This window comes from Podarcis bocagei (genome assembly GCF_964188305.1).
Source record: "Podarcis bocagei genome assembly, chromosome: 10".
Taxonomy (NCBI): domain Eukaryota; kingdom Metazoa; phylum Chordata; class Lepidosauria; order Squamata; family Lacertidae; genus Podarcis; species Podarcis bocagei.
The window spans coordinates 10032403-10054202 of record NC_138135.1 but is presented as its reverse complement, the minus strand read 5'-3'; the positions used below and the strand labels follow the sequence as shown (position 1 = coordinate 10054202).

General features: G+C 45.0%; 1 protein-coding gene across 4 annotated transcripts in view; it reads right to left on the bottom strand.

Annotated features, from left to right (window-relative positions):
• Positions 1–21800, bottom strand: part of PLXNA4 (plexin A4) — a 623585-nt gene that overhangs the window by 288641 nt on the left and 313144 nt on the right. For 3 of the 4 annotated variants that reach the window (XM_081209755.1, XM_081209758.1, XM_081209756.1), the window contains one exon: positions 9951–10082. In XM_081209755.1, the coding sequence (XP_081065881.1) occupies positions 9951–10082 (132 nt within the window). Of the gene's footprint in view, positions 1–9950; positions 10083–16570; positions 16704–21800 lie in introns of those variants that run through there. The other variant, XM_081209757.1, reaches the window with a different exon arrangement.

The following is a 21800-nucleotide window of genomic DNA, read 5'->3' as shown; positions in this document are numbered from 1 at the left end:
CCAGATTTCAAAGAGAACAACAACTACCAGACTTTTAGAAGACATCTGAAGGCAGCCCTCTTTAGGGAAACTTTAAATACAGACCACTGTATTTTAATACTCTGTTGGAAGCCGCCCGGAGTGGCTGGGGAAACCCAGCCAGATGGGTGGGGTATAAATAATAAATTCTATTCTATTCTATTCTATTCTATTCTATTCTATTCTATTCTATTCAGAGCAGAACTGTTGACATTAATGGGCATTAACTTCAGTGGATCTACTATAGAATAATAGAATCATAGAATTGTCTCTAGTCTCTAGTCTCCCCTGCAATGCAGGAATCTCAACAAAAGCATCTGTGACAGATGGCCACCCAACCTCTGATTTAAAATCTCCAAGGAAGTAGAGTCCACCACTTCCTGAGGGAGTTGATTCCACTGTCCAACAGCTTTTACTGTTGGAAAGTTTTTCCTAATGTTTAACTGGAATCTACTTTCTTGTAACTTGAAACCATGGGTTCAAGTCCTACCTTTCGGAGCAGAAGAAAACAAGCTTGCTCCATCCTCCATGTGACAGACCTTTGGATATTTGAAGGTGGTTCTCATATCTCCTCTCAGGCTCCTCTTTTCCAGGCTAAACATACCCAGTTCCTTCAACTGTACCTCATAAGGCTTAGTTTCTAAACCCTTGAACATCTTGGTCGCTCTCCTCTGCACATGTTCTAGCTTGTCAACATCCTTCTTAAATTGTGGTGCCCAGAACTGGACACAGTATTCCATATGTGGTCTGACCAAATTCTACTATGAGTAGAATTTACTTGAACATAAGCTGTAATCTCTTCTCCTTTGACATGCCCAAGGCAGCTAATACAATTCCTCCATCTTGTCATGCTCCAATGCTATAATAATAATAATAATAATAATAATAATAATAATAATAATAATAATAATAATAATAATAATTTTTTATACCCCACCCTCCCCAGCCAAGACCAGGCAAAGGGCAGCTAACACCAGGTATAAAAACAATTTATTAATATACAACTTAAAAACAAGATTAAAATACATTAAAAAGCAGCCTCATTTCAGTAGAAACTCAAATCAAAAACTTTTGGGGGATCAAAACGTCAAATCTTCACCACTATAGAAGTGAAGAAAGTTGCATTTCCCATTAAAAGAAAGGATGCGGATAACACCACCAAACTTTCAGAAGAATTACAAAAGCACGACAGATCCCTTGTCTTCTAGGAAATCTGGCTGATGTCCCTTGATACTTCCTCTTGCATTATTTTATTTTATTTTTTACATTCAGGGAAGGGGTTGGCCTTTATGGTATATGTCTACTTTTCCTTTGCTCCATTTCATTTCCCTTGAGCATTGGCTCAAAAAATGCATTTTCAGCACGTACCAGGGCTCTTCTGAAGTCATGCAGAGCCTTAGATGGGAAAAGACCCCCGCCCTCACTGCTCCCCTCTGCGAGGTGCTTAGATTAGATTTGCACTTCCCCAGCTGATTGTTGGTATTGGTTGCTGCCAGAATTGGACAGAGTAATAGCAAATCTGGAGGGGGGAAATCGGTTAACAAACCAGTGCTTGGAAATGACCTGGAAAATGGGAGGTCTCCAGGAGAAGGGGGTCTGGCTGTCAGTGGAATTAGAGGAGACAGCTGTTTAACCAAGTCTGGGATTACAGAGCTTCCAGGATTCATATGTAATCATCAGCTTCTTAAATTTCCTTTCTGCAGGGCTCCCTCTCCTTCCCCACCCCCCACCCCTGCCAGATCCGGGAGGGAGGGATGAAGATTTTCCAGATTTGTTACTAATTTCCTCAACAATGAAAAAAAAGGGGGGATGGATTATTAAACTGTCCTTGTTGCAGTGACCTCTCCCAGCACGGAAATAAAATGGCCAATCTGCTTGGTTCTGAAACGATTGGATTTCATGTGATGCAGAAAGTGGGAAGGGAGGGAGAAAATAGAACAATCAAATAGCGCAGCCACAGAAATATCCTTTGAAATAAATATGCTGGTGTTTAGTCATTTAGTCGTGTCCGGCTCTTCGTGACCCCATGGACCAGAGCATGCCAGGCACTCCTGTCTTCCACTGCCTCCCGCAGTTTGGTCAAACTCATGCTGGTAGCTTCAAGAACACTGTCCAACCATCTCGTCCTCTGTCGTCCCCTTCTCCTTGTGCCCTCCATCTTCCCCAACATCAGGGTCTTTTCCAGGGAGTCTTCTCTTCTCATGAGGTGGCCAAAGTATTGGAGCCTCAGCTTCAGGATCTGTCCTTCCAGTGAGGACTCAGGGCTGATTTCCTTCAGAATGGATAGGTTTGATCTTCTTGCAGTCCATGGGACTCTCAAGAGTCTCCTCCAGCACCAGAATTCAAAAACATCAATTCTTCGACGATCAGCCTTTTTTATGGTCCAGCTCTCACTTCCATACATCACTACTGGGAAAACCATAGCTTGAAGTGTACGGACCTTTGTCGGCAAGCTGATGTCTCTGCTTTTTAAGATGCTGTCTAGGTTTGTCATTGCTTTTCTCCCAAGAAGCAGGCGTCTTTTAATTTCGTGACTGCTGTCACCATCTGCAGTGATCATGGAGTCCATACAGTTTTTAAACACTGTGAGTGTTTACTGTTTCGTGTTTTTTTGTGTGTATTTCTTTATCCTCCAATTATTTGCCCACCCATTTTGTTCAAATTCACAGAATCCATTCCAGCATTCAAAACTCCAGAATTGCTCTCGGAATACACAATCCAAGCAGACCTGGACAGCTGTCAGAACCACAGAACAATTATTTGACAGAACTGAGGGGACCTCAGCATCCCAGACTAAGAATCTGCCTTCTTTAGAGATCCATAGATGTTTGGAAAAAGGCTGGAGAAACTTGAGGAAGGGACGCTGTTCCATTCTTAATCTGTACATTAACCATTTTTGAAAGCGCTCCCCAAAATAGCTCCCAGATCAAAACGGGAGTAGTAATGCAACCAACATATATAGCAGAAATAAACAGAGCTGTCCCACTTAAATAGAGAGAATTCTGTGTGCTCTGTGCAAATATAATTGAGAGTCTGCACCACAGTTGACTTGAGATGGGAATCAAAGACATATTCACAGATTTGAGAAGCACCGATATTTCCAGTTTCACATTCTATTTACTTATTTATTTATCTATCTATGTATCTATTTATAGTGACATCAGTGTGACTATTTGAATTTGCGGTAAAATGTTTTTTTAAAAAAAAAATCTCAGAATACAAAATCGGAGTACGTTAGAGCTACTGGCATCTTCTGACTATCTTGACAATCTCTCACGGGAGATTTCAGGAGCTGATGGATACTATATTTAATTGCATGTCAAATATCAAAACTAGGCAAAACGCTACATACAAGGAGTGGAGGATTCTAGGTGCACAGTAGTCACTGGTGCCTTAAAAAAATAGAAAAATCCCCGTTACTGGCTGCTGAAGATGCGAGGGAGCAACTTTCTCACACAACCTGGAAAACCCGCTAGTGCCATAAGACCTCCTCTGATCCAAAGGTCATCTTCTCTGGGTGTCTCCACCAAAGGAAGTGAGATGGCTGGCTGCTCAAGAGAGAGAGAGCCTTTTCAATGGTCATTCCCCGGTTCCTAAAATGCCCTCCCTAAAGAGACTTGCCTGCCATCTAAATTACGGCCCTTATTGTACCTGTTTAATTTTCACAGGCATTTAAAATTCTTCAGATCTTTCATGCTGTCTTTATGGTTTGCTGCATGTAGGTTCAATTTTACTGTGCTTGCTTGTTTTCTGCTTGCTTTAAAATATATATAAGTTTTTTAAAATAAAAATAAAAATTGTACCACTCACCACTCAGAAAATGTTAGTTATTAGTCATAGAATCATAGAGTCTGAAAGGACCTCGAGAGTCATCTATTATTATTATTATTAATAATAATAATAATAATAATAATAATAATAATAATAATAATAATAATTTTTACTTATACCCTGCCCATCGGGTGGGTCTCCCCAGCCAACCCCCTGCAATACAGGAATATACAAATATGAATAGTCAATATACAAATGCTGTTGGTGGACAAATAAATAAATAAAGCAGAAACTGCAGGAACAGCATCGCACCGTAATCATCAAAGACAGTCAGGTTTTAAAGAGCACTGAATATCAGTTGTTTCAGCTGCTTCATGCAATAAAATACTAAAGGCCAACACATGGTTAACTACTAAATACTGTCAAACATCAAATGCTGGAATGAAATATCCCCGAATGTTGAACCGATATATTTTAACACTTGGAAATATAAAGCAAATATTTGAGTGTGCAGAGAATATTTAACGTCAAAATTCGTGGAGGAGAAGGTGGAGGAGAAACTGTGACAGCTTCAAAAGGGCGTGATGGTATGCTTCCCCCCCTTATTAATAGCCTCCAAGCGCACGCTGATCTTGCCAGGCCTCCGACCAACTCACCAAACCACATCTCATCTCATCTCATCTCATCTCTCGATGTCGTTGCTCCTAAACCTGCAGGCATGTTTAGACAAAGAGACCTTTCTTAACTGCATCCAAGCTGCTCATCATAACTTGAAGAAGCCCCAGGAGTAACAATTGGGTAGCATATGTAGACCCCACACAACTACACACCCCTTTAAACTGATATCTTGGTATTCTAAACACCCTGTCCAAAATATATATTTGTTACATATACTAAGTTGGGTCTGGGAAATAGACTGACCACAGGATGAATTATGAGTGTCATACGCTTTGCGATGATCAAGATCGTCTATTTCCAAAGGCTCACCAGCTCAGTCAGAGTTTCGGGGTTGCAAATACGTAACACAAGTAGGACTTGTCCACACTTCCACTGGGAAAACTCGCTGTTTACCGCTGAATTGGAACAAATATCAACCGGGTTTTCTAAGGATTGACGTTTGATCTGATTCAGCGGCGAACAGCTGGTTTTCCTGGGGAAAGTTGAAGGGCAAACGAAAAACCTAGGACGCATGGAACAAGCTGGAGTGTAGACAAGCACTTAATAAAGCTACATACATAGAAAGGGTTGATTGGTCCAAGGCCAACACAAAACACCATTTCCGGCGATGCATGACTTCAGCAAATCTTTCCCTGATGTGAAACCGCCAAAATTCCTAGGATCCCTATCAATGAATCCTTATATGACTGAGCAATCCCCCTGAATAGTGCGCTTTTCCTTTCCCCTAGAGAGAAGACCTGTGGACACACTCTTACACTGACTCAGGCCATTGGTCCATCAAAGTCTGTATTGTCTACACTGACTGGCAGTCTCTCCCAGCCCTACCTGGAGGTGCCGAGACCTTCTGCATGCAGGCAGATGCTCTACCACAGAGCTATGGCCTTTCCCCAAGAAGGATGGCAGATTTAGCTCTCCTCATACATGCACATCCTTCATGGATCACTGCCTTGCCGTGGAGAAGGGACTTGAATAACTCAGAGAAGCTATGAGCTATGCTGTGCAGGGCCACCCAAGATGGACAGGTCATACTGGAGAGTTTTGACTAAACGTGATCCACCTGGAGCAGGAACTGGCAGGCCACTCCAGTATCCCTGCCAAGAAAACTCCATGGACAGAAACAATAGGCGTATAAAAGTTATGATGCTGGAAGATGAGCCCCTCAGGTCGGAAGGCGTCCAACATGCTACTGAGGAAGAGCGGAGGACAAGTACAAGTAGATTCAGAGCTGATGAAGCGGCTGGGCCAAAACCGAAAGCTCGCTCAGTTACGGATGTGCCTGGAAGCGAAAGGAAAGTCCAACGCTGTAAAGAAAAATATTACATAGGAACCTGGAATGTAAGAACCACAAACCTTGGTAAGATGGATGTGGTAAAAAATGAGATGGCAAGAATAAATATTGACATCCTGGGCATCAGTGAACTAAAATGGTCTGAGGCTCAACATAAAAAAAAAAACCTAAGATCATGGCCACTGGTCCCATCACCTCCTGGCAAACAGAAGGGGAAGAAATGGAGGCAGTGAGAGATTTTACTTTCTTGGGTTCCATGAGAAGGGGATGACAGAAGACGAGATGGTTGGACAGTGTTCTCAAAGCCACCAACATGAGTTTGACCAAACTGCAGGAGGCAGTGGAAGACAGGAGTGCCTGGTGTGCTCTGGTCCATGGGGCCACGAAGAGTTGGACACGACTAAACAACAACAACATTCATGCACCCAGATTTCTCCCAAAAAATCTGACAAACTTTATACTGCAGTTGGTGAAAACCTGGGTTTTAACAAGTGGTTGTGCCGGAATCTCATCTCGTTTATCCTCAAGACCCCCATCTAAAGCTCAGATAAGAAAAGGAGGATTGATAGCGAGTGATGGGAAGCAGAAAGTAGCAGTGATAAGATTGTCATTTATGCAAAACGCGGGCCAAAAAAAGAGAGAGGGAAAGGTGGAAGAAGCAGCAATCTGTCCTTTGTCGCCACTGCCCTCACAGTCCATGAGTTATAGCTTATGGCTTAGTAGCTAATGAAGATGAATGGATAAAACGGCACCTCTCTTTCCTATACAGCTCATATTTGGTATATGAATATTCATGGCGGTAGAGAAGGACGAGGTAAAAGCAGGCACCCTCGAAAGCACATGGTAGGTACCCACGGGACAAACACAAATCTTCTTGCCCAGTGGTTCCTAAACCTTTTCAGGCCACTTCCCCGTTGGTTCCAAAAACTCACCCAGGGCCAGATTTAGGTTTGATGAGGCCCTAAGCTACTGAGGGTAATTGAGGCCCTATATATGTCCAGTTGTCAACAACAAATTGTCGCTGTTTTTTTTGTGTTGAATATATGCTATATGGTAATTTATGGACCTAATAGGTATCTAAAACCATTTGCACATAACAAAATATGTATTTTATCAAAATAATTGTTGAACTGAAATACAATTAAGAAGAAGTATATTAACAGTGAAATACTTTTAAATTTTGGGGGGGCCCCAAGAGAATGGTGCCCTAAGCTATAGCTTGTTTAGCTTGTACGTAAATCCAGCACTGAACTCATCCCTAGTGTCCTCTTACCCTATTACTCAGAACAATGATTTGCATGGCGCACTAAGGAAGACAACACCACAGTAAAATTCAAAGCAGTAGCAGTTAATTGCACATTTGTTCAAAACCCAATTAAAACTATTTGATTCATTCCACAGAACTGGTGAACCAGATTTACAAAGAACACCAGGTTTGCAAAGTCTGTCATTTACGTCTCCAGCGGCCCCTGCTATCTCAGTGCCTCTTAGCACCCCACCCAACGTAATATCACCACTCGCAGGGTGTGGCACCACCCAGTTTCGGAACCATGGTTCTAGAACTTTGGTCTTCAACTTGGGATCGTGTCATTGACTCTCATTTGCAACATGCCATTGACAGCAGTAATTCCATCCATTCCATTTTATTTGTTCTGGACTATTTAAAAGAAAACAAGAGAGAGAGAGAGAGAGAGAGAGAGAGAGAGAGAGAGAGAGAGAGAGAGAGAAGGAAAGTTTGGTGAAAGGGAGAGGAAGAGAAAACACACCACAGGATGAGCGCATATGGCGCAAAATGTTTGCTGCAATTCTGTGCACCCTTCCTGCAAGTTGCTGGCATCCCTCTGTCTCTAGAGACAGTGGAGTGCATCTCTAGGGGTGAAGTCAAACCACTGCAGAATCACAGCGCCTGCTGTGGCCGCAGAGGCCAGTAACTCATAACTGCCACCTCCCATGTTGCTTTTACTGTGTTAGCAACACTGGAATGACCTGCCCGGGGTTGCAGGCCTGAGCAGTACATGTGGAGGTCCTAGGACGTTTCTGAGCACAATTCAAAGTGTTGGTGCTGACTTTTAAAGCCCTAAATGGCCTTGGTCCAGTATATCTGAAGGAGCGCCTCCACCCCCATCGTTCTACCTGGACACTGAGGTCCAGCACCGAGGGCCTTCTGGCGGTTCCCTCACTGCGAGAAGCAAAGCTACAGGGAACCAGGCAGAGGGCCTTCTCAGTAGTGGCGCCTTCCCTGTGGAACACCCTCCCACCAGATGTCAAAGAGAACAACAACTACCAGGCTTTCAGAAGACATCTGAAGGCAGCCCTGTTTAGGGAAGCTTTTAATGTTTGATGTATTATAGTATTTTAATATTCTTTTGGAAGCCGCCCAGAGTGGCTGGGGAAGCCCAGCCAGATGGGCGGGGTATAAATAATAAATTATTATTATTATTATTATTATTATTATTATTATTATTATTATTATTATTATTATTATTGGAAGCCCAGATGACAAGACCGCACTCTTGGCCTCGCTTGTGTGGCCCAAAGGAAAGCAGAGCAAGGCGTTTGGCACCAGCTTGGCTGCAGGAGTTGCCGGAAGGAGGCTTACAAAGGTGCCCTCCAACTGTCTTAGGGACTTCTCTCTGGATTTGCGCAGGATTTAATCCTTAACCTTTTCCTCTCCCAAATATGTTCCGCAAGGCAGCCGGTACTGGTTTCCCCCCAGGGTTTACTCCCGAATGCTTTCTCATGAATGATTATAGCCCCAAGCCAACGGAGGTTTAGGACCAGAGTTTTCCTTCCTTCCCAGGATGATGAGCCCCACCTGCTCCTACCTAGGAGTAAGTCCCATGAAACAGAGTGGGGGCACTACCGAGTAAACACACATAAGAGCAGGCTGCTCAGATGGACACCACATTTCAGGCTGGGCTTCCTTCTCCCCGAAAAGTTGAAAGTTTGATAGTTGCGACAAGATGGCAAATCACAGCACTTTCCACCATAAGCTTCTTTAGTACCGACACAAAATAGCAAGAAGAAGTAAACATAAATCGAAGTTGAAGCTGTTATTTTATTTATCCACTAAAATGCTGATGAGTTTCCACAAGGCTTTTATTTCTTTAAATTGTCACTGGTGTGTAAAGAGCTAAACTGAAGACCACTATGATCCACAGAACTGGCACTGTTCAAGGCACCACATAATACGTGTTCTGCATTTGCAAGAAATCAGACTTTGTGTGTGGCAGCACCTGAACTTCGGAACTCCCTGCGCCTTGACACCATGGAGGCAGTTTCACTGTACTCTTCTTGGTACCTGGTGAACACCTCTACATCTGCTATTCATTCATTTAATGACATTTATATACTACTTGAATGGGAAAAAAACCCTCAAAGTTGTTTGTGAAAATAATAAAATTGTGAGTAAAAACAATTAAAACACTTTAAAAAAACCTAAAATGAGGAATAAACTAAAGACACATTAGCATTCTAAGTAGCTGGGTAAGTAAAGGTAAAGGGGCCCCTGACCATTAGGTCCAGTCGTGACCGACTCTGGGGTTGCGGCGCTCATTTCGCTTTATTGGCCGAGGGAGCCAGTGTTTGTCCGCAGACAGCTTCCGGGTCATGTGGCCAGCATGACTAAGCCGCTTCTGGCAAACCAGAGCAGCACACGGAAATGCCGTTTACCTTCCCGCTGGAGCGGTACCTATTTATCTACTTGCACTGGTGTGCTTTCGAACTGCTAGGTTGGCAGGAGTAGGGACCAAACAACGGGAGCTCACCCCGTCACGGGGATTCGAACCGCCGACCTTCTGATCAGCAAGTCCTAGACTCTGTGGTTTAACCCACAGCGCAACCCGCATCCCATAGTATCTGGGTAGGCCTGCCTAAATAAAAATGTTTTTGGCAGGCACCAAGAAGAGTCCAGCGAAGGTGCCTACCTGATATCAATAGGCAGGGAGTTCCAAAGACCGATTTCGTACAGAAGTTGAACGGGTATTATGTGGCCTCAGTAGCAGTGCTGGTTCCTTGTTGCCTCTTTAAGGTCAGAGCAAAACAAGATGAAGTCCCACTGCGAAACATGATCCAGAGTTTGCTAAACAGAAGAGGCTGTGCCTGTCCACAAGGCTCTCTAATTGGAGAAGAAAAACGAGCACACAATTATTCCTGGAGTTAAAGGATGACAGCGCACGATAGCCACGCCACTCACCTGCTTATCAGACATGAGGTACAGATGCTTGTGATCCACGGAAAAAGCCATGTCCCGCAAGATTGGACCGGTATCCACCACCTGGACAATCTCATACTCGAGGGCACCTCTGATGGGTCCATCGACACGGATCTGCGAAAACCAAAAAAGGGAGACATAAGGCAAAGGAACCATACGATATGATAATCTTTATTGTTATTGTCCCATACAGAACAATGAAACTGAAAAAAATCTACATCAGACATTCAAAAACCAACAAGCCTGCTATCCCAACTATCCTAGCCTGGTTAGCCCCTAAAAACTCTGATACCCCATAACTGAATACAATATACACACATAGAGACTCATTACACTGCATTTAAAACCAGATAGAAAGTGTTTCTCAGGCAGCTAGTCCTAGTCTTTATAACCCTGTACCTTCTTCCAGAAGGCAGAAGCTGAAAGAGATCATTTCCGGGGTGCGCACTATCCTGCGCTATCTCTGCAGCTTTCTTGTGGCACCTGGAAGCATAGATTTGATCCAAGGTGGGAAGAGTGCACCCAGTTATTCTCTCTGCACTCTTTACAACCATATAAAGGGCAAAACTTGCATCAAGTTAGGACCAATGCCTAAGCCAATACCGCTCATCACCTGTAACCAATAAAGTTGTGGCTTAATTTAGCCCATTAACCTTAATAATTGTGTCATGTGTCTTTATTTCCAGTGGGGGGGGGGCGGATCTCACCACGCAACTGCCTCCTGCTGGAAGGAGTTCCACAGTTTAACCAAGCACTGTGTAAAGAAGGACTTCTTGTTATCTGTCCTGAACCTTCCAACATTCATATATATGTCTTAGTCTTCAGCCTCAGTCACTCACACAGAGCCAACTGGCCAGGGTGAATAAAAATCAATGATTTTTTAAAATTAATTAAAAAAATGATTTTTAAAAAAATTAAATCGGATTTTAATTTTTTAAAAAAAATTCTTTTGGAGGAAAAATCTTTCTAAATATAGTCTTCTATTTGTTACAGTCCAAATGTTTATTTGTCTATTTGTTATAGTCCAAATGTTTGCTAAAACGCAGTCTAAGTTTTTTTAAAAAAATGTTTTAACCCCATCAGTTAACAAACATGGATACATATGCTATAATGTTATTGTTTTAGTTTAACTGGTTATTAAGGAAATGATTATTTTCCTCCTTCCAATGAAGTACAGCAGAAAAGTTCTCCAAATATAAATAGTTAACTTATTAAACCTCACCGTAATTTCACAATCACCTGCCTATGTATTTATGGTAATAAAACTACTCTGAAAATTTATTATTCCAAAAATGAAACCTTCATACGGCTGTAAATATTAAGATTATACCAGCAAGAATGAGTCTTTCTGTAAAAGGAAGGAAGGAAGGAAGGAAGGAAGGAAGGAAGGAAGGAAGGAAGGAAGGAAGGAAGGAAGATTTAAATCAAGTCTTACTGACTAGTGATTTAAACCATGATTTAACCCAATTTGATTTAAATCAAATCCACCCTGCAACCAGTCTCCGCTTTCAAAGTCCTGCCCCATAGCCAATCTGGCAGCCCTGAAGGACCCTGACGTAAGGACATTAATTCCATCTCCCCTGAGCTCTCCCGCCACGCATTTCTATTCTGCCAGGAAGGCTGCTATTAAAAACAGCCGCCCGGCTCTCTGCAAAGGTCAGCCATCAGAGGTACCCTGCTGGCATCTGTTTGTTTGCTTGTTTGTTTGTTTGTTCGTATGCTATCTGGGGCTGGCGGTCGTATTTATACCCACTGAAGTATCAAGGCAATTAATATCCTCTCCCAGTAGCAAACAGATGCTTGTGTTCTAGCCTTCCAGCTTCAACCTGGCCCTGAATGATCTCCTTAATGAGCAAACAATACTATTAATCTTTAAAGGTGCAGGCGCCTTCACTCTCCACTCCTCTCTAGGCTGGCCAAAGGATATTCCTCGCTAGGCTAGGCTAAGCTGACGGCAGGCAGCACAAACATCAAGGCAGGAAGAATTCCAGCAGCTCTGGGGTAATAGGGGCAATCCTCTTGGGGGCAGACTTCCTGGATTTTGAGACCGCAGCAGCCACCATCTGCTGTCATCATGGCCAATGGCCAGGGAGAACGAAGGCTGTAGCTATAGATGGGACAGGGGAGATTTCCTGATTCAGTTTCCATGCAAAGTCAGAGCGAGCGAAGTCACGCTGCCCGATGCAACACGCGGACCGAAACACAGCCATCCTTTTGAAACGTGTGCTTCTCTGAATTTTTGCAGCATAGTTAAATAAATAAATGCATGTATGTACTGAGATCATCAGGGGGTTTGGGCTGGGTGTTCATCAGTATGCAGATGATACCCAGCTCTACCTCTCTTTTAAATCAGAACCAGTGAAGGTGGTGAAGGTCCTGTGTGAGTGTCTGGAGGCGGTTGGAGGATGGATGGCAGCTATCAGATTGAGGTTGAATCCTGACAAGACAGAAGTACTGTTTTTGGGTGACAGGGGGCGGGTGGGTGTGGAGGACTTCCTGGTCCTGAATGGGGTAACTGTGCCCCTGAAGGACCAGGTACGCAGCCTGGGAGTCATTTTGGACTCACAGCTGTCCATGGAGGCGCAGGTTAATTCTGTGTCCAGGGCAGCTGTCTACCAGCTCCATCTGGTACGCAGGCTGAGACCCTATCTGCCTGTGGACTGTCTTGCCAGAGTGGTGCATGCTCTGGTTATCTCCCGCTTGGACTACTGCAATGCGCTCTACGTGGGGCTACCTTTGAAGGTGACCTGGAAACTGCAGTTAATCCAGAATGCGGCAGCTAGACTGGTGACTGGGAGCGGCCACCGGGACCACATAACACTGGTCCTGAGAGATCTGCATTGGCTCCCAGTATGTTTCCGAGCACAATTCAAAGTGTTGGTGCTGACCTTGAAAGCCCTAAATAGCCTTGGTCCAGTATACCTGAAGAAGCGTCTCCATCCCCATCATTCAACCCGGACACTGAGATCCAGCACCGAGGGCCTTCTGGCGGTTCCCTCATTGCAAGAAGTGAGGTTACAGACAGGTGAGGTTACAGACAGGTGAGGTTACAGACAAGTGAGGTTACATGCGCAAGTGGCAAAACCCGGAAGTAATGCGCTCCATTACTTCCGGATCACCGCGGAGCGCAACCTGAAAATATTCATCCCAAAGCTACTTCAACCTGAGGTATGACTGTATTAGGGGAAGCTGTAAAAATATGTATATTGGCCAAGGGGAAATACATTAAAAATGGGGCACATTAGGAGAGAGGTGCATTAACATGCTGGTGGGTTTTTTCACGTGCTGATGAAGAAAGAGAGCACAAACTCATGTGGAGAACACTGCTGGGAGTTGTTTATGTTTGTTTTCCAACGTATTTCTTACTAATAAAGAATTTGGTGTGGCGCATGCAAATTTTCATTCTGAAAGCGTGGCCCAGAAAAGAAAAGAAAAGAGAAAGTTTGAGAACCGCTGATTTAGAACATTTTTACCCTGCTCTACAGCCATAAAGGCTCCCCCAGCAGATTATGTTTTATCAAAACTAGACCGTCCCAACCTGCGGGTTTAGGAATCTGATAAAGCATGGCATGCAAGGTGAAAGGGGCAGGGAAGGAAGAGGAGGAGGAGGAGGAGGAGGAGGAGGAGAAGAAGAAGAAGAAGAGGAGGAGGAGGAGGAGGAGGAGTAGTTTGGATTTGATAACCCGCTTTATCACTACCCTAAGGAGTCTCAAAGTGGCTAACATTCTCCTTTCCCTTCCTCCCACACAACAAACACTCTGTGAGGTGAGTGGGGCTGAGAGACTTCAGAGAAGTGTGACTGGCCCAAGGTCACCCAGCAGCTGCATGTGGAGGAGCGGGGAAGCGAACCCGGTTCCCCAGATTAAGAGACTACCGCTCTTAACCACTACACCACGCTGGCTCTCAGGAACCAACATCTAAACCATCATAGAATTATAAAATTGTAGAGGAATGACCAGCTGGCACAGTTCAGGGCCAGGAGGTCCCTGATGGAGCTGTCTTCTCACAGCAAATCTGATGGAGCGAGCTCCGCTTTGCAACTCTCCCACTGCTGGAATAAAGTGGGATGGGACTTTAAGTATCTCAAATGAATAAATAAGGTAAACAAGGTCCACACCAAGACCCTGGCAACACTGCCCAATAGGTGTGCCTCCCCATCTCTGCCCAAAGCCCCGGGCCTTATTCCCTTCCTTTCATAAATTAATCTCATTAGAAACTATCGGATTAAAGCAGTTGAAAGCTCTGTTTCGACACACATCATTTTACTTCAAGTCACTTGTGGAAACAACTCAGAGGTCATGAAAGAAAGAAGGTTAACAACAGGAAGATTTAAAGGAACTATTAGAAATGACTATCAAAAGCAGCAGAGATATGAGATGATCAGAGCCCCCCGAACTTGAAGCATGGGAAGTCCCAACAAAAAAAAAAATATATTATAATTTTGCAGAATATTTGCATTATTGGATACGTATATGTATAATTTGGAATATTTAATGTGATTGGATTGGATTGTTAGAACGGAAAACTTAATAAAAATGATTTTAAAAGAAAAAAGAAAGTTCCGTTTCGACAAGGCGCAACTAGGCCTGGTGCTCAGCGCATCAATCTAGGCTGCCCTGAGCACAAGTCGGCCAGAGCATTACGACTGCAGAGATGCCTCCCTAATGCCTTATTGCTTTTCCAGTATCGGTTTCCCTCCCCTAGTTTATGAATCTAATGTCCCCCAAAGGATGGGCCGTAACTCTTTGCTGATTGCCATTCCCAAGGTGGCGAGAGGAAACAGGTCCTGAGCATATGATCTAACACCGAGGCCGTTATATATGGGAGGCATTCCAGCTGTTCCATTGATTTGGGCTACATGATGTCGCTTTATTGATCCTGCTGATCGGGGAGGGCAGGCAACCATCAGGAGGCAAGGGGAGGGGGTCATAGGAAGCGACGCACCATCTTTCCCTCATTTACGCTCCTCCGTCCAGGCTTAATGGCCTGCTCTAATTTGTCTAATGTCTGCTAACAGCCAATCAATTGGCAATAAAACTCGGGCTGCGTCTTCCCTTGCAGGGGGCAGCCGCAAGGGCGATTTGCAAACCCTGCAAAGTGAAGATCGCTGCCAAGGAAGATTCAGGGTTCTCTCCCCAAATCCCAGGTAATATCTGGGTTAGAATTTGCAGCTGCTGCTATGAGGAGGAAGCCTTTATAGCAGGCATAGGCAAACTCGGCCCTCCAGATGTTTGGAGACTACAGTTCCCATCATCCCTGACCACTGGTCCTGTTAGGGATGATGGGAGTTGTAGTTCCAAAACATCTGGAGGGCCGAGTTTGCCTATGCTTGCTTTATAGTAAGTAATAAACACTATGCATTGTATCAAATTGTAGATTTCAAGACTCATAAAGTTCAAAGGAAAAAAGCACTACCCAGTAATATTACATATGGTATGTACAATTGTTTATGGGTTTTTTAAAATTAATTTTGCTGTAAAAATGTGTGAGATTACAATATTGTATTCATTTGCATTACCTAGAGCCTGTTCTACTGATGAAGCCTAGGGTGGTGAAACAAGGCCATCCCGTCATGGGGATTGGAACCGCCGACCTTCTAATCGGCAAGCCCTAGGCTCTGTGGTTTAGACCACAGCGCCACCTGCGTCCCTTGCTTGGAGGGGTATTTTTTTGCACTAATAGCACAACAGAAGCAAGGCAAAGCACACAAACACAACCCCCCCAAAAATTGTGGTATAGAAAGTTGCAGGATTTTAGCAAGAAGCTCTGGGGCGTGCACCAACTAGAAACGGAGCAGTGTGTTGGCCTTGAATCTTTTCCAGGCACAGACTCGTGTGAAAATCAAGATTCCACAGAACCAGCCTGATTCCGTCACAAGTGCAAATCCTCCTCAATGCACCAGAATGGAGGGGCCTCAGGGTGACTCAAGGTATCAGCTAGCGCTCAGTGGTACTGACCCCACCCCCCCAAACACACAGCCAGGCTTGCCGGCCAACTTCCTTTCTCCACAACAGAAGAAGAAGAAGAAGAAGAAGAAGAAGAAGAAGAAGAAGAAGAAGAAGAGGAGGAGGAGGAGAAGTTTGGATTTGATATCCCGCTTTATCACTACCCGAAGGAGTCTCAAAGCAGCTAACAATCTCCTTTCCCTTCCTCCCCCACAACAAACACTCTGTGAGGTGAGTGGGGCTGAGAGACTTCAGAGAAGTGTGACTGGCCCAAGGTCACCCAGCAGCTGCATGTGGAGGAGCGTGGAAGCGAACCCGGTTCACCAGATTACGAGTCCACCACTTTTAACCACTACACCACACTGAAAGCAAGTCAATGTTTTAAAAATCCATATCAGCAACGCACACATCTCATTCTAATCCCAGCACAAGGCAGCAGCTGGAGAGGCGGCCAGCAGGACACCTGGGAAGCTCTGCTATTGGCAAAGATGTAGGTTGTAATCCAAGGAAAGCATCGCCCAGTGACCCCTTTGTTAAGCCGGACACCCAACCGAGATGCAAAATTAGGTCAAAGCAAGGCCTCTGTGTAAATCAAAGGGCTGGAGCGTCGCTGATCCTTTCCGGCACACTGTATAGATTGCACACACATGGACTCACGCAGGGAGAAAGTTCAAGTAGGTCACTGCTTTCCTGGAAACACCTAAGGTAGAAGCCGCAGTACAAAGGACCTCCCTCTCCGTGTCCTCACCGTATGCCAGCCAATCAACAACGTCCTCTGGGTGGCTCACAACTGTGCAAACCACAAAGCTGAATCAATCTGTGCGGAAAGGGACTGACCACAGCAGCCAGCATATAACCATCATAAGGCAACATGAAAACAGAGCCATAACCCAGCCAGCGATGAAAACAAAATAGTTCAAAAACTGGAAAGCGTTTTTTTAAACCCTAGTTGTTCAAAGGTCTGGGGAAATAATAATAATAATGTCTTCACCTAGCATGGAACATATCTTCTTCTTTTAATTTTGGGCTATCACTTGTAGCTAAAGCATAAGCAACAGGTGAGCCTCTCTGGACAAAGTGTCCTATAACCGGGGAGCCACCACCAAGAAGGCACTGCGCATATGTCTAATGTTTGGCATGTCCATAATCAATGAGCCACCTCTCAAATAAACCTCGCCTGAACATGTAATATACTGTACTTGAGTCAATGTAAAAGTATAACCTCCCATCACTAAGACCCTTCTCTGTGTTCCCCTGCCATCAGCAGTGTGCATGAGAGAGACGCTGAGGGATAGGGCCTTTTCAGTTGTGGTGCCCAAATTATGTAAAAGCCTCCCTAGAAGATAGGTGACTGTGGGCCCTAGACTGTCAGCTTTTAGACACTGTGAAAAATTATTTTTTAGAACCACTGCCTCCTTGAAATATTTCAGTCTGAAGCAATTTATTTATTTGGATGCCTTTTCCCCCACGATGTTCTTGTTTTGTCTACTGTGAGTCACCAAAGACAGAATGTGAATGAATAAACTAAACTATTAGCATTATTATTTCACATCTAGACAGTGCTTCATTTGATAAATGGACCTGTCTGCTCTGTTCTGTCCAAAGGACTGAGCTAAAATGCAGCTCGTTCTTCACAAAACTTTTCACTGTTTTTGGGGCGATGCAAACAGAGTGGGGGGCACGCACAGCACAGTCCCCTCCTCTCTCGGAAAGCACTTTGCCAAAGAGGGAGGGGCAACGGATGTGAATTGGGACCGGTAGGGCAGATGGCAGGGAGATTGACAGTAGGTGGCGCCAGAGCCCATGAGAGGAACCATAGCCATTGGCAGGCAGAGCCAACTAATTCTGATTATAATTCTGGCCGTATCCCATTCCCTGTTGAGTTCTAAGAAGCCAGCACAAAAGGCCCCTGGTTTCTCCAGAATGTCTCTGGGGCCTCTGTCAGGGCCCTGAAACACAACTGGGGAATTAAGGTGAATGGAGGTTTGCCCTCCTAGGTGTGTGACATCATACTGGGTTCATAAGGAAAGGGTTAACTAATTGTAAAACGACTAACCAATGGGAACCCAAGGGGAGGAGTTAGAGTTATGAGTTAGGGTGGTTGAGAAATCAGCCTGGAGTTAGAGAGGAGATGGGGAAGATAAGTCAGTGGGTTGGGCTAGTCTGATGGGAGAGAGTGAGAGAATCTGTTAAGAGGAGTCAGTCAAACAGTTGATATAATCAGTCAGAAGGTATTAGGAAGGAATAGGCCAGTAAAGAAACTAAAGTAAAGAAACTGACAGGAATATTATCGGAGAAACGATAAACTTGTTAAGGCTTATGAAATAAACTTGTTTATTTGGTTCAATTTAAACAACAGTCTGGACTCAGTGTTTAAAGTTAAAGTATAGTTAAAGCTATGGTATTCCCAGTAGTGATGTATGGAAGTGAGAGCTGGGCCATAAAGAAGGCTGATCGCCGAAGAATGGATGCTTTTGAATTTTGGTGCTGGAGGAGACTCTTGAGAGTCCCATGGACTACAAGAAGATCAAACATCTCCATTCTTAAGGAAATCAGCCCTGAGTGCTCACTGGAAGGACAGATCCTGAAGCTGAGGCTCCAAGACTTTGGCCACCTCATGAGAAGAGAAGACTCCCTGGAAAAGACCCTGATGTTGGGAAAGATGGAGGGCACAAGGAGAAGGGGACAACAGAGGACTAGATGGTTGGACAGTGTTCTTGAAGCTACCAGCATGAGTTTGACCAAACTGCGAGAGGCAGTAGAAGACAGGAGTGCCTGGCGTGCTCTGGTCCATGGGGTCATGAAGAGTCGGACACGACTAAATGTCTAAACAACAACAACAACAACAACAACAACAACGGGTTGCTGGCAGCAGGGAAGTAAGCACAGTGGTGGCACAGGGATCAATAGACCATTAAACGTCCGGGGACCCTGTGTGGTTGCCACAAGAGCCTTCATGTACAGTGGTACCTCGGGTTACATACGCTTCAGGTTACAGACTCTGCTAACCCAGAAATAAAAAAATTCCTTCCAGTAGCACCTTAAAGACCAACTAAGTTAGTTCTTGGTATGAGCTTTCGTGTGCATGCACACTTCTTCAGATACACTGAAACAGAAGTTGCCAGATCCTTCTATATAGTGAGAAGGTGGGGAGGGGTGTTACTCAGAAGGGTGGTGGGAATGGGAGATAGGCAGATAGCTGAGAGAGAGCTATCTGCCTATCCCCCATTCCCTATCTCTCAGCTATCTGCCTATCTCCCATTCCCACCACCCTTCTGAGTAACACCCCTCCCCACCTTCTCACTATATAGAAGGATCTGGCAACTTCTGTTTCAGTGTATCTGAAGAAGTGTGCATGCACACGAAAGCTCATACCAAGAACTAACTTAGTTGGTCTTTAAGGTGCTACTGGAAGGATTTTTTTTATTTTGACTATGGCAGACCAACACGGCTACCTATCTACTACTGGAACCCAGAAATAGTGCTTCAGGTTAAGAACTTTGCTTCAGGTTGAGAACAGAAACCGCACGTTGGCAGCAGGATGCCCTATTAGCTAAAGTGGTGCTTCAGGTTAAGAACAGTTTCAGGTTAAGAACGGACCTCCAGAACGAATTAAGTACTTAACCCGAGGTACCACTGTATAGGGGATATCCCCATGGACACAACCCACGAGGAATTTCTTATGCTCAAGGAGAGCTCTTGCTCATCTCAGCAAGTTCCCAGGGGAGAACATTCTGGGCTTACCTCCCATTTCACCAGGCTCAGAGTCCTGTACCATGAAGGCCAGCGATAGTCTTGGGCCGCCGGCCACGGTGGGAGGTGATTCAATTCACCTCCATTTCATCTCTCCTCTGAGTGAGGGCCCTCCGCGCCAAGCCCACACAACAATCACATTCCCCAGTCAATTGACAGATGACATAATTTTTGAAATCTTGGTTTACACACACTCCCACCGCGCTGGCTGATTGATAAATTAGACACTTACAAGGCTTGTGCTAATCAATGGGAAGCGTTCGTTTGTAGCAACAAGAGGCAAGCTCGGGAGAGCTCATTTTTCAAGGTAACAGCCTGCCAAGAGCAAGCATTCAGCGCGCAAGGAGCCCTGCCAAGGCATCCATTAGCCGAGGCTGGGCTCACCCCAGAAGCAGCCGGCCTCTGCCAGGAGGAGCAGGCCCTACCCTTCCTGGGGAGTTGTGACATTGGGCAATGGAGTTCCACCTTCGGCGGAGCTTTGCACACAGTGTCATGCAGGACATTTAGTATGCAAAGAATGTCAGTGGCTGTGGATTCTCTGCACTGAGCTTCTAAGGTATTATAATCACAGAGTAGTAGACTTGCAGAGCTGGAAGAGACCTGAAGCATCCTCTAGGCCCAACTCCCTACAACGCAGGAATCCCAGCTAAAGCATCCCTGACAGATGGCCATCCAACCTCTGCTTAAAGACCTCCATGGAAGGGGAGTCCATAACCTTCTGAGGGCATCTGTTCCACCATCAAATAGCTCTTAAGGTAAAGGGACCCCTGACCATTAGGTCCAGTCGTGACCGACTCTGGGGTTGTGGCGCTCATGTCGCTTTACTGGCCAAGGGAGCCGTCGTACAGCTTCCGGGTCATGTGGCCAGCATGACAAAGCCGCTTCTGGTGAACCAGAGCAGTGCACTGAAACACAGTTACCTTTCTGCCAGAGCGGTACCTATTTATCTACTTGCACTTTGACGTGCTTTCGAACTGCTAGGTTGGCAGGAGCAGGGACCAAGCAACGGGAGCTCACCGACCTTCGAACCACCGACCTTCTGATCAGCAAGTCCTAGGCTCTGTGGTTTAACCCACAGTGCCACCCGTGCTATTACTATAGAATATAATTTAAAGCACGCCCAATGGTCATTTAAACTGCATGATGGGGACTGTGATTTTTTACTCACAGAGCCTCATTTCCATACACCCTTCATTCCCAGGATTCGTTTGTTTGCTTTCCCCTGCTTCAGAGGGTAGGACCCAAACAATGGTTTCAAGTTACAAGAAAGGAGATTCCGACTAAACATCAGGAAGAACTTTCTGACAGTAAGAGCTGTTCGACAGAAAGAGCGTCTCCACCCCCATTGTTCTGCCCGGACACTGAGGTCCAGCGCCGAGGGCCTTCTGGCAGTTCCCTCACTGCGAGAGGCAAAGCTACAGGGAACCAGGCAGAGGGCCTTCTCGGTGGTGGCACCCACCCTGTGGAACGCCCTCCCATCAGATGTCAAGGAAATAAACTACTCTACTTTTAAAAGACATCTGAAGGCAGCCCTGTTTAGGGAAGTTTTTCATGTTTAATGCTGTATTGTGTTTTTAATATTTGATTGGGAGCAGCCCAGAGTGGGTGGGGTATAAATAATAAGTTGTTGTTGTTGTTGTTGTAATAAATTCTTCTTCTTCTTCTTCTTCTTCTTCTTCTTCTTCTTCTTCTTCTTCTTCTTCTTCTTCTCCTTCTTCTCCTTCTTCTTCTTCTTTTTCTTCTTCTTCTTAGCATTCTGTTTGCTACAGCCTCAGTTTTGCCTGTTTGGGATCAACTGCTTGCTTAGGCACCAAGAAACAAAGATCAGGACTCTGCCTGAGAGAGCTGGAGAATTCATTCCTAATTTTTCCTATCAGGAAGCCCTAGCTGGTTTAGCGACACTTTCATCCACATAAACACATGTGAGAATCTGTCCGCATGTGTTGCTGACCGCATGAGGACGCATATGACGTGATGCTTGGAAACTGTTCTTGCAGCGACTCACTTGCAAAGCTGGCAGGCCAGACACTGTTCTTCAGTTGGGGATGAGATCATGCCTGCCTCATGCACACGGAATGCAATGATGACCTCCTGGGATCTGGAGTGGGGGAATGACTCCAGAGAAGTGTAGCAG